General features: G+C 42.7%; 1 protein-coding gene across 1 annotated transcript in view; it reads right to left on the bottom strand.

Annotated features, from left to right (window-relative positions):
- Positions 1-6,340, bottom strand: part of GLIS1 (GLIS family zinc finger 1) — a 254,899-nt gene extending 248,559 nt beyond the window's left edge. Inside the window, exons 1-2 of the mRNA XM_048498920.1 lie at positions 6,172-6,340; positions 4,425-4,844 (exon numbers count right to left, since the gene is read on the bottom strand). Of these exons, the coding sequence (XP_048354877.1) occupies positions 4,425-4,758 (334 nt within the window). The 5' untranslated portion in view covers positions 4,759-4,844; positions 6,172-6,340. The remainder of the gene's footprint in view (positions 1-4,424; positions 4,845-6,171) is intronic.
- Positions 6,341-12,767: the final 6,427 nt, after the last annotated feature.

The following is a 12,767-nucleotide window of genomic DNA, read 5'->3' as shown; positions in this document are numbered from 1 at the left end:
CTTATTGTGTTTTCTTTACACTCCACCAAGTGTTTACAGTCATTTACAAACAATCAGCTTTTAATAAATGTTTAAAAAAGAATTAGCTGCATACAATTAATATACCTCCCTTTTGATATCATACGTTGGTTGCAAGAAGATGGTATTCCCTGAGAAATGTATCACGCATTTCATACTCAGAACAACACAATACTTCCCTGTACACAAGTAATCCACTGGTGTTGTGTGACTATCACACAGAATATGGTTGTATGGTTAGTTGATGCAATTTGTGAAATCTACTATATCAAGCTCGGCAATTCGCAATGTTCCCCAGTACCAAGTCATGTTGAGAATCTCTCTACACTTTTTTTTTTAAAGGTTGTCTTTGGTGGTTTACCACACACTTCCATCCCTTTTTGAAGGCTTCCAAATCTAGCAAAATCCTTAGTCTGTATGCTGGAAGAAAGATACAGTGCGGTAAAGTGAAGAATGCATTGCAGGAAATGTATGCACATTTTTAATTATTCGTGGTGACTACTCACCTGGTCACCACACTATGCTTAATGATCAGGAAATACATTAACACAGAAGAAAATCTCACCTAAAAGCGGCTCTTTCCAGATACAGTCCCTGCTTTGATAATGATTCTAGAAATGCTGTGATAAAGAAGTTATGGAAGCTCAAAAAGTATCAGCCCACTTCACTCTTCACTCAAACCAGTCATCTTACAAATGCATTTCTAGAGACACTTGGGAGAATCACATACAAACAAAAATGGTCCTTATGAGCCAGGCCTCATGCCCCAAGCTGACAAATAATATCACAGCTCTGGGGTTCAGATATACAGTACAGCCATGTGAATTGCTGGAGAAATCTGTACAGCTCAGATCATGTGAAATTCAGGTAAACAGGAATATGATAATAATACAGTATTTTTCTGGCCTGAGGATGCATAAAAATAAGTTCTTCTATTGTTCAATGGGAAAATACTATCACAATATACATTAGGACAGAAAGCACTCTTACGCGGTATAGCCCTCAAAACTACAGAATTGTTTCTTCTATTTAATGAGACAAAAACGTACACAAAAAACCCCGGTTACAGCCAAATTTTATTAAACATTTTACATTTAACTAAAAACTGGACTGAGTTGTTTTAAAATCTCACACCGCCTCTTCCTATCCTTTCTAAATACATTTAAGCAAGAGGAAGCAGAGGACTTCTATGGCCACACAGAGGTGGAATTAGCTGTCACAAACACAACTAACAAAGCACAATATAGGATAAGGCTGACTATTGCAGCCTTTATACTTTTCTGGAGAATCAAAAAAAGCCCTATATTCTGGGCATCAAATACTATACCTTCTAAGTACAGAGCCTGCTTTTTCCATACCAAAGATAATTACATATTTGGGTGAAACACAGAAGATCTGTTCCAAAAGCATTCTGCTTCTATAAATAATGTATAGTTTCAAGGTTATCCTCACATATAAGGCTGCAACTCCCAAATTTTGCTCAAATCTGCATTCTCCAGTATAGAGACAAATCCATCCCTTCTAACAAACGGAGATCATCTACAGACTTTTGTTCCGAATTTTCCAGGATGACCTACTATATACACAGTAATAATTTTCTTATAAGCCATTATCACACATTTAATTACCTAAGTAACTTGCTATTCTCTTGAATTACATGGTATAGGGCTGGTATAGCACAGCAGTTAAGAGCGAGCTGTAGAAGCTGTGGTTTGAATCCTGGATCCAAATATTAGCCATGAACTTACTAGTAGACTTGGCCAAGCCACTATCAGTCTTCACATCTGCAATAAAGGGTCATTTAATCTTACAGCTTATTTTACAGAGCCAATGTATTTAAGTAATTATGTAAAGCACACTGAATACACCCATGTCCAAAGTCCAGATAGTCACTCTCTAAAACAGCAATTCAGACTGTATTATTATTATCCAAGCAGAACCAAGAAAAAAATACACTGGGACAGTTAAGATATTATCACAAAGTTAAGGACAAAAATAGCACATATGGAACAGTCTCAATCCATAGATCAACTTTTAAGCAGGTAAGGTTTTATTATGATAGAATGTTTTGTCCCAAGTAGACCCGTTACCCAAAAGTATGGCAAACTGAAGCCATGGCAGCAACTAAAAAACAGTTGAAACACAAGTTTTGTTGTTACCAAATATAAGGAAAGTTCTAAAATAAATGTCAGCTGCTCAGAATCTTCCTCAAGTCACTTTTTTTCCCTCTGTGGTTAAAAAGACTGAATATTCAAGCCTGGATATTTTAAGCACCTTCATGGTGAAGTTGCTTCTCCTCCTATGGGACCAAGATACTGGAGTCTTGGAAAAACCCTTCAAGAGGAGACCAAACAAACTAGAAGATGGAAGTGTCTAGATTCAGATTTGATAGAAGAAGAAAAATTAGTATCACCAACCATGGAAAATTCTAAAAGGAATTTTTCTCATGAGTTCTTAACATGTTGGCTTATAACTGTTGGAGCCTTTCAGCCACTATCTGCTAGACAGAAAGATGCCCAAACATTCACCCAGGCAAGTTACTGTAGTCACTAGCTGAGTGATGCTGAAAGGGGCTATAGTTGCAATTAGGTCAGCTGAAAGCTCTCCTTGCTTCCCATCCCACAGCAATCTCAAGCAGCACATTACAGAGAAGACTGACATAGTGCTTTTTGTGAAAATTATATCATCTTATAATATTAGCATAATTCAGCTACATCTTTTAGATGAACTTTTAAAAAACTACACAGTGCATGAACTTTTGTAGACGATTGCCTGCTTCATCAGATGCCAGTTGCAAGGCAAGGGAATCAGCTGTTAAGGTGTTTATGGAAAAGGAAGATTTGCCGGGATGCATTATGCATGGACGAAGTCTCATGGTTTAAGAAGAAACTGTAAAACTCTTGTAGACCTTGACAGTCATATCCTGAATTTCTGTCCTGTTGCCTTGTATATAAATAATTGGCTAAAACCATACAACTAGATTTGCTTATTTTCTATTGAAGACTAACAATGCTGCCACACTAGAATAATAATCAGATCACCTCATGAAGACTGTAGATATCACCATTTCCACAGATATTTTACTGAATTACATCAAGAAAATTTCAGTAATTTTGTCAATAATTGAGTCAGATTCTCCACACAGAACAGCTCATTTGTGAGATTGTGTGTGGTCCAGCAAATACATGTGAGACCTCTTGGCTACAACAACTTGAACTTTTAGAAAGCAAACTAAGGCCTTATTAATACACATGTTTGGTGATTGGGAGAGGTGTTTTATGAATTTATTTATTGGTTTGCAGTGAAGACCTAAGTAGATTTACACACTTCTAAACCCAATTATAATTCAGTGGTTTTAAATAGGTGCAACTCTGTTTAAGATTGCATTGTTAGCGCACTGGCTACCTGGAAAGTTATTTAAGCTGAGAGGTGGTTTAAATGAAGAGAATAATAAAAATAATAAAGAACAACAGCCCTCATGAGAGTTTCTGTGCTTCCTATTCAGAACAAAACTGAAAACAGCTGCATCTTGGCACAATCACCACCACTTCCAGGAGGACTGTAAGGTACCCCTTGGTCATGGGCCTTTTCCCCAGCATACTGTATCTATAGGATGTTCTCATAATTCTCCTCATTCTTATTCTGCAGATTAGCTGGCAGTAAATACAGACTGTTATGTTTCACCCTTTGATTTTTTGGATCTTATGCACAGGACTGGCATACCAGAACACACATTCGTACACATATACCCTTGAAAAGCCCCTCATGTATACATAATATCATTTCTCCTCTTGAAGATCTAGGTTTCATGACTCGTTTTTATGAGTTAAGTCTCACTCAGTCTGCCTTTCAATTGTGGAGAATGGAAATAAGGTTAATTTACAAGACACAAGCAGATTTTCAGTGCTTTGCAATAAAGTGCAGCCTAAATGTATTAAAGCTAAAAGATGGCACTTTGAAACAGCAACTTTGAAATCCAGATAGGAAAAAGCATGTATACAATGAACTGTAAATCTTATGTCAAAATAGCTTTCGTTGCACACCAAAAATTCAGCAGAATAAGATGGTAGAAGTTTCTTCTATTCTCTGAATATACAGAGAAACAAGTTGTGCCAGATGTAAAACATAGTAACGTATAAATGTGGAACAAAGGAGAGAACAAATTAGACTGCAGTTCTTCTCCCTGTCACTGAACACTCTATTCAAAGCTGATCTTGCCGTTTCTGAAAACTACTGATGACTAGTTCATTTACAAGGCAAGTCTGGTTTAAATTATCTTGCACTGGGAAGGTGAAGAAAAGTTGTCAAGCTAATAAATAAATGAAGACAAATAGCATCTTGAGAAAAAAGAAAGGAAAGGGATACCCAAGATAAATATTTGGCAATTCACGCATCTAATTACTCACCTTTCGGCTGGAAATATTCTCGACCACTTTTAAGGCACAGTGTCTCCTGAGTCTTCTGGAGCATAGGCAGTCTTTCAAATATGCTGGGTCTTTTGGGAAAGAAATCTAGCAGAGGCATCGGCAGCTCAGGTGGACTGTGCTGCATTTCAACATTGTCACCGCCATTGCTGACAGTTATTTTAAAGGACATCTGGGAATTCACAAATGCTTGGCCACTGTTAGAACAAGTCACGGGAGGCAGTTCCTTCATAGGCAAGACTTGGCACTTGTCAAGGACTTCAAAGAATGCCACACTGCTGCTGGACTTGGAATAATCTGCCACTTCATAGTGCATGTTGGTATTCCTCTACAGGAGGGGTCTCAGACCAAGTCTGCTACTTGAATTGGTGCAAGAAATGCTGAACTGAAGAGAGATGAAACCTGTCAGCAGATTAAAGAATTTTAGTGTCTGAGAGTTAACTGACAATTGCAAAAAGCTACTGACTCAACAGTTTATAGCAAGAATCAGCTGATTTTAGGTAACCAGGCAGGGAAGATCAGGACAAGGTTTTGGGTCCTCATATTTAGACTATCAGAATTCAACAAATGACTAACATATATCATTAACTAGTTCATATAGAAAAAATGATATCTGGACAAATCTATATTTTGAGAATATCCCATTTAGATATCATTAACATTTTAACACAATTTTGTCATGTATGAGCAAGAAAATATTCTTTCCATACAGAGGACAAATCAAGAGATACATGAGCCTATGGCACAATCTTTTGCATCCAAAAGGGGGGGGGGATAAATGAATGTAAATCAAATGTGTGTGTATTTGACTATTTTAAGCAATGGGTCCTTTCTAAAGCAGCACTATTTTGACAGACCAATTTCAAAATCAAATGGATGCTTTCAGAGTGGATAGAGCACAGCTATCAAATATTTACAACATCAGAAAAAGCGGTTTCAAATACTTTGAGCACTTCCTGACATTTGTACAATATGACACACCAACACACATTCCAGTTAGACACCCAAAAATGCCATTTCCCCACACTAAATTTATAAACCCAAAGAGATCTATAATGAATGTCTAGGCTACATAATGCCTTGTGCAAATATTCAACCATGCCCAATAAACTATTGTCCAATAAAAGTATAAATCAGACACATTTTTAATAGGAAACAGTAAATACCAGAATAAGGGGGCTGGCAGGAATCTCGCAATATAAATGTTTGTGGCTGAATACTTAGATGGGGGGGGGGGGAATAAACTGGATTAGTATGAGTTTTCCTTAGCCAACATTGTTGGTCCTGTGATAGCGGGACGGGGGGGGGGGGGGGGGGACTGTACAGTGTCGCTTCTAGTGGCTCCTTCCAGGTGAGCCCTGGAAGACAACACGGATAGGTGTAAGCAGCGAACTGTACTCCCAAACGTGATGATGCAGCGCCTCCTTGCGAATCTCCCTGCTCAGCGCCACTTGGGCACTTCAGAGTTTTCTACTTGCGGTAGTAGCCGGAGGAAGAGCTCTGCGGGACCCAAAAGCTTGCTTCCACAACCTGCTGTGCGATGCCTCCAGGAGCAGCCGCTGCGCCCTGCCCGCCGCAGCCCCCCGCAAGCCATGCGCTGCCAATCCCGCCAGCGGCAAAGTGGCACCCACTCGCGCAGGTAAGACCGGGCTCTTCCGCCAGAGCCGCCCCGCCCTGGGCCCGACCCACGCCAAGAGGGCTGCGGTGCTGCCCAGCCGCCCCTACTTGCCCGCACTAGCCCGAGAAGGGATGCTCCTGCCGCTGCGTCCCACGCTCAGGCTGCTCTCAAGCGGCCGGGCCAGGCGCGCATCGCCTCCTTCCCAGCTGCTCCGCGCTCTCTCCCCGCCGGCCGCCTAATTGAACGCAGCCCCGGCCGGCCATGGCGCTTCCAGCGGGCCGGTGGCTGATCAAGCCCAACCCCTGAGCCAAAAGGGGCGGGGAGAGGAGACGCCCCTCCGGGGCTTTGCCGGGCGGCGAACGCACCCTGGCACGTGGGTGCCCACAGTGGATGCAGGAGTTTGCGCCTTTGTCCCAAGGGCTCATCTTCACATACAGTTCCCCGGTTCCCCCTCTGGTGGTATAAAGGATGCTTCAAGGAAACATAGGGATGCGCTGGGTGCTGTCAACCTCTTCACTTCTGAGCCTGAGCAGGGTGCCCTCCAAGTCAGGGTGACCCCGATGGCGCGCAGCTACCTGGAATCACAGGCAGCTTCCCCCGTTTCTCTCCTTCCACAAAAGCACAGGCCAAGCAACGTCTGTTAGCAGGTAGGGCCAAAGAAGAATGTTTCAATTTCCTGAAATGAGGGCGGGGGGGGCTCTCGGGTAACATGCCTAGTTTTCCAGATAGCTGCTGTGTTTCCTACCCCCTGTCTCTCTAGTGGCTCTCCCAAAAAGCTGTGTGGCAGGTTGCTCTTCAGTCACAATGCCATCGCTTTCTGATGTATACAGAGGCAGAAACGCCATGTTTGCACACTGCTTGTTTTAAAAGCACCCGGCTACAGTGGCAGAGATCTATGCTTCTGAATGGAGCTTACAGCTTAGCAGATATAAATTTGGTGCAGTGATGTAGGGCTGAAAGCAAATGTTGTTCAAGAGAAGAGATTTTTTAAAAGATCTTCAAAAACTAAATGCATAATAATTACACCCCTAAAATATTGTTTCTCTGCTTCCCTAAAGCCATGCCCATTTATATCCTTGGGAGACCACAGTAGTAGAGGTAATTCATCTTAAAATCCAGCTTTTGTTGTATAGCTGTGCTTAAAAACATTGGAAAGAACTGGAAAAGTGCAACCCATACAATGTTAGGATTAGCCCATCAGATTAGGAATGGGAAACCCTGGCCATATTCAGCCATGACACTCACTGGGTGACCCTACCCCAGTCGCTTTAGCATTGAGAATAAAATGCAAGCAGGTAGAACCATCTACACTTCCTGCACGCTCTGAGGAACAATGGAATTTTTTTAAAACGAGAGAGAGGGAGGGAGAGAGGGCAAGGCATTCAAACAAAGCCAGCATCTACTAGCAGAAACTATATCTAGAAATGTCAATTATACACATACAAAAGAGCAACCTTAAACAGGTCTGCTCAGAATCCTAAAGTTAATTCAATAGAAAATACCAGGGAGGTTTTTTTTGCAGTGGCCCTTCAGTCATCTCATGGGTCAGTAATGACCCAGTGTTTGCACAAGGGCCTACTTTCACCTTTCACCTTCAGTAGAGGAACTGGAAAGAGACAGGATTATTTTTTTAAAGAAGAGCAATGCATATCGTTATGTACCAATGAATGCCAATATCACCAGTACCAATGAATCATTCATTCATTTGGCACAACAATTCAGGATCAATTAATTCAACTCCCCTTTGATTTTACTGCCACATTTTCCCATTTGTTTGGGGTTGAACCTGTTCAAAATATTGGTCCCAGATTTGGCCCTTAGCAAATCAACAGAAATATCAATGTCTGGAGAAGCTGCTTTCACTTTTAGTTGCATAAAATACATTTATAATATGTCTTTCCTAAGCATCAATTCTTGCAGGCCCCAAAGCATGGTGGGAAGACACAGGATACAATCTTCTGGATAGGGTGGTCTGGATTGAAGGTAGGATTCCCAGAATTGCCTGGTTAATGCTGGGAAATGAAGGGCCTGGAGAGAATGGAATTTGAGAAGGATATGATGCTATTTCTGGGTGACATTCCTGGAATTTTCTCTATGGTAAAAATGATAGAAACTAGGGGGAATTCATAGAACATCAGTATGGAAGTCATCTTATGTCCTGCTCCTCAATTTCTTGAGTACAGAAGATTGGAACTGGAGACGAGGAATTCCCCATCAGGCCTGGACAACCAGGAATCCTAATGGGAGATCTCCAGGGGAATGTTATGTATACCATCTTGAACTCCATGTCGAAAAAAAAAGGGTAGAAAATAATAACAATAATAACAGCTGTTACAGGATCACCAACAAAAAGGAAAGGAAACAGCCACTATCATTATTTATTTTGTTGGTTATGTGTATTATACTTTTTTCAATGCACTATTTTTAGTTGTAATATTTGAGTCACAGCGAGAAAGGCAAATTATAAGTAGAGGCCATTGCACTAAAAGCACAGTATAATAGTCAATAAAGCAAGAGTTACATGATTGGAGAACAATGCATATAATAAACAGTGTAATAATACTGGATTACAAAATTAGAGAACAATGTAATAAACACAGCTTAATATATACAATAAAGACTGCCTTAAATTCCACAGACATTGACTTCAACCTTACTCACTTTATAGGAATGCCTGTGTGAACAATTCCATTTTACACATTCTACAGAACAATGGAAGTGTGGGAGTTTGCGTTTGCAGAGAGTCTGTCTCAGATTGGGGCTATGGTTTTTTTTTAATGTATTGAAATTGTTCTGAGGGAATAATCATACCCCAAAATGTGTGTAACAGAACATCAGTTCCATTTGTTAAAATTATCAGTCTGAGATCATTATCAGTTCTTTCTCCACTGTTTCTCAACTTCTGTCCCTTTTCCACATCCACACCATATCCACATACTGTATATACTCGCGTATAAGTCGACCCGCATATGAGTAGAGGCACCCAATTTTACCTTTAAAAACTGGGACATTTTATTGACTCGCATATAAGTTGAGGGAGAGAAAGGTCCATCAGGAGGCAGGGTGCTGAGCCGGCAAAGGAGCCACAGCTGGAGGAAAGGAGCGCCCCAGAAGCCTTTGGGAGGCTTCTTAAGGAGGGGCAAGGCGGGCGCTTGCGGGTCTGGGAAGAGGGAAACCAGCTGAAGGCAGGAGAAAGCAAAGCAGAGAATGCCTCGTCCCCCTCACTAACGCACGCTTTCTTTCTTGCAGGCTCTAAGTCTAAGGCTTGGCTTCAGGGAAGCTGCCGCTTGGGGCAGCCTGTCTCTATGGTTTTCTTAAAAGGGCAATGCTCCAGCATTGGGAGGCCAGCAAAATGGAACAAATCAGTCTAGTAGATAGCCTCAACCAAAGGCCCGGTGGAACAACTCCATCTTGCAGACCCTATGGAACTAAGGGGCCAGGAACCACCAAGAGGTTACTGCCATAGGACCGAATTGCCCTCTCTGGGCAATATGGGGAGATGCAGCTCTGAAGATATGAGGGCACCAGACCGCACAAGGCCTTGAAGGGTAAAACCAGAACCTTCAACATAATCTGGAATTCAACTGGCAGCCAGTGCAGTCGACGCAGCACAGATGTAATGCGCTCTCTCACCATTGTTCCAGTGAGAATTCTCGCCACTGCATTCTGGACTAGTCTTAAATTACTGGATCAGTCTCAAGGGCAGACCTACATAGAGCAAATTGCAGTAATCCACTCTGGAGGTCACCACTGCATGAATCACTGTCTGTATGGGATAGGCAGGGGGCCAGCTGTCTGGTCTGTCAAAGATGAAAAAAGACTACTTTAGCCACATGTGCAACCTCAGTCTCCATAGACAAGGAGGACTCTTAAGATCACACCTAGGCTGCTGACAGAAGAGGAAGATGTTAAAGCCACTCTATCAAATTAACCACTGTATTTAAAATTGTGCACACCTAAACTCTTTTTAACAGTGGCAGTTCTGGACTGCCTTTCAAGTCCAGGACTGGAGACAGGAGTAACAAGATGAAACTTAATCTTGGCAAGACAGAAGTGCTATTGGTGGGGGGAAGGTGGGATTGCTTTCCATTAATGAAGCAGATTAGTAGGTTGAGGATCCTCCTGGATCCGAGCCTCCTGCTAGATCAGGGGTAGGGAACCTTTAACACTCAAAGAGCCATTTGGACCCGTTTTCCACAGGAAAAGAAACACTTGGAGCCGCAAATAATTTTTGACATTTAAAATAAAGATAACACTGTATATATTGGGGTTTTTTACCTTTTACTCCACTCATTCTGAGAAGCGCATGGATGCGTCCGCCCTGCTGCCTGCGAGCGAGAGGGGCGTGCGAGAGGGGAAGCCCATGGCGTGGCCTCGCCGACTGCCGGGAAAGCGCCCGCTCGCTCAAACGGGGCGGGTGAGAGGGGAAGCCCGCAGCGCAGCGCGGCCTAGCCGGCTGCGGGCAATTGGTGTACCCGCCCTGCTGCCTGCAGGGCAGGCAAGGATGAAGCTGGCGGCTCGGCCTCACTGGCCGCCGGGAAAGCGCCCACCCCGCTTCAACGGGGAGGGCGGGAGGGGAAGCCCACGGTGCAGCCCAGCCGGCCGTGGGCAGTTGGTGCGCCTGCCCTGCTGCCTGCAGGGCGAGCAAGGATGGGGCTGGCAGCTCGGCTTTTGGAGCCGCAGTGCAGGGGCAGAAGAGCCGCATGCGGCTCTCGAGCCGTAGGTTCCCTACCCCTGTGCTAGATAAACAGGTGGCAGCAATAGCCACGGGTGCATTTCACAGTTTTTGACTGGTGATCCGGCTGCAGCTCTTTGTAGAAAGAAGATCTTGCCACTGCAGTGCATGCACTGGTAATATCTAGATTAGATCGCTGCTGTTCTGTTGTTCTGTACATGGATCTGCTATAGTTAGTACAGCTATAGTTAGTACTAAGCTATAGTTAGTACACAATGCTGCAGCCAGAGTGTTGACTGGAGTGAGTTATAGGGAATAACACTCCAGTCTTGTTCCATCTATACTTGCTTCCAATTTGCTTCAGAGCTCAAATCAAGGTGCTTCCATTGACTTAAAGTCTTATACAGCCTTGAACTAACATACCTGAAGGATCACCTTTTCCCTTATAAAGGGAAAAGTCATCCTTGGAGCCCTGCTTTGGTTGACCCTACAATCTGAGGCTAAAAATGTGATGATCCTAGAAAGGCCCTTCTCAGTTGTGGGACCAAAACTTTGAAATGCTCTCCCCAGGGAGATGTATTTGTCTTTCCCTATTGGTGTACTTCACCTACAAGTGAAGACATTTTTATTTCTTCTGACATACCTCCAGTAACAATTATTGGGTCTCATTCCTGTGTTGTTTGTGTTTTTAATTGAATGTTATATTTTAACTGTATTTTAATCATTTAAATGTTTTAATATTTTAATGCTCATTGCCTTGTGGATGCTGATTGGCTAGAAAGGGGAGATAAAAATGTTTAAAATAAATATACAGGCCAGAAATATAAATACATTTGGTGCCTTTGCAACCCAGGTTCATATGAATTTAAGGGCATTAACTCCTTTACTCCAGCATACATGTATGAATTCACCCCCTCAAGCTGCCCCAGGAATGTACCCAGCAGTAGAGGGTAATTCTGTTTTGCCTGAGGAAAAACAAGGACAGGTTGCAAATCTAATCCCCAATAATTGCTTCTGGGGTAAAGGGGGACTGAACCCTCCCTTGCTCACTGACGTGACTGAGGATCTGGAAATTACTTGGCATCCGGTGTACTCTCTAAAAGCATAGATCTTTCTTTTCCCAAAGTTATTTGAGCACCTGTTGTGGTGGGGAATTTGCAGTTTAATATGTGATTGGTTGTGATCAGATTGTGCTTTTCTTACATTCTTTGCTATTTGTGGGCAAAAGAAGTGGAAAGTGGAAACTAAAAAAGGTAGCCTTTGTTATTCTGAGGCAAGTACTCTGGCAATGCTTTTTATTACTTACCATATATAAAACATTTCTACTTTCTTTTTGCTGAAACCCTCAATATTGCTGACAGTACTTTAGGCAGCTAACTTGAATGCCATCTAAAAGAATCACACCAATGGTATCCTTGCTCCTACTGGGTGAATAAAGTCACATCAAACATATGATCCCAGAAGGGGCTTTCAAAGCAAATGCGAAGCAGAGGTAGTTTGCCATTGGCTTCCTCTGGAGATCCTTGCTTGGAGGTCTTGCTTTTAAGTAGTGACACTGCAGCTTTGGAATAACATTGTTTTGCTTTCTCTATTGTCTCCCTGAAGAGGCATTTTGCTGTCTTCTCGCTACCCCTCACGGTCTGGACCAAACTATGGCCATTTGTAGCACACCCACTTGCAAAAAACACCACTAAAATCAAACAGTTGCTCCTTTCAAGCAATGATCTTTTAAAATCAGATTGGAATGACTGGGAAGTGGAGCAGTACATGTAATGTGAGAGGGATGTTTATCAGCTGGCTGCAGTAGCAAATCCAAGGACCCTGCCCCTACCTGGATCTTCATGATCCACAAGTTAAGTGTTTGTATTTATATCCCCCCTTTCTCTCCTGCAAGAAGACTCAAAGGGGCTAACAATTTCTTTTTCATCCCCACCCCCCACAACAAACACCCTATGAGGTGGGTGGAGCTGAGAAAGCTCTGAAGAACTGTGACTCAAGGTCACCCAGCTGGCATGTGTTGGAGTGCACAAGC

The sequence above is a fragment of the Sphaerodactylus townsendi genome, linkage group LG05 (genome assembly GCF_021028975.2).
Source record: "Sphaerodactylus townsendi isolate TG3544 linkage group LG05, MPM_Stown_v2.3, whole genome shotgun sequence".
NCBI classification, from domain to species: Eukaryota; Metazoa; Chordata; class Lepidosauria; order Squamata; family Sphaerodactylidae; genus Sphaerodactylus; species Sphaerodactylus townsendi.
Note: the sequence above shows the minus strand (reverse complement) of the source record. Positions and strands in the feature narration are given on the sequence as shown.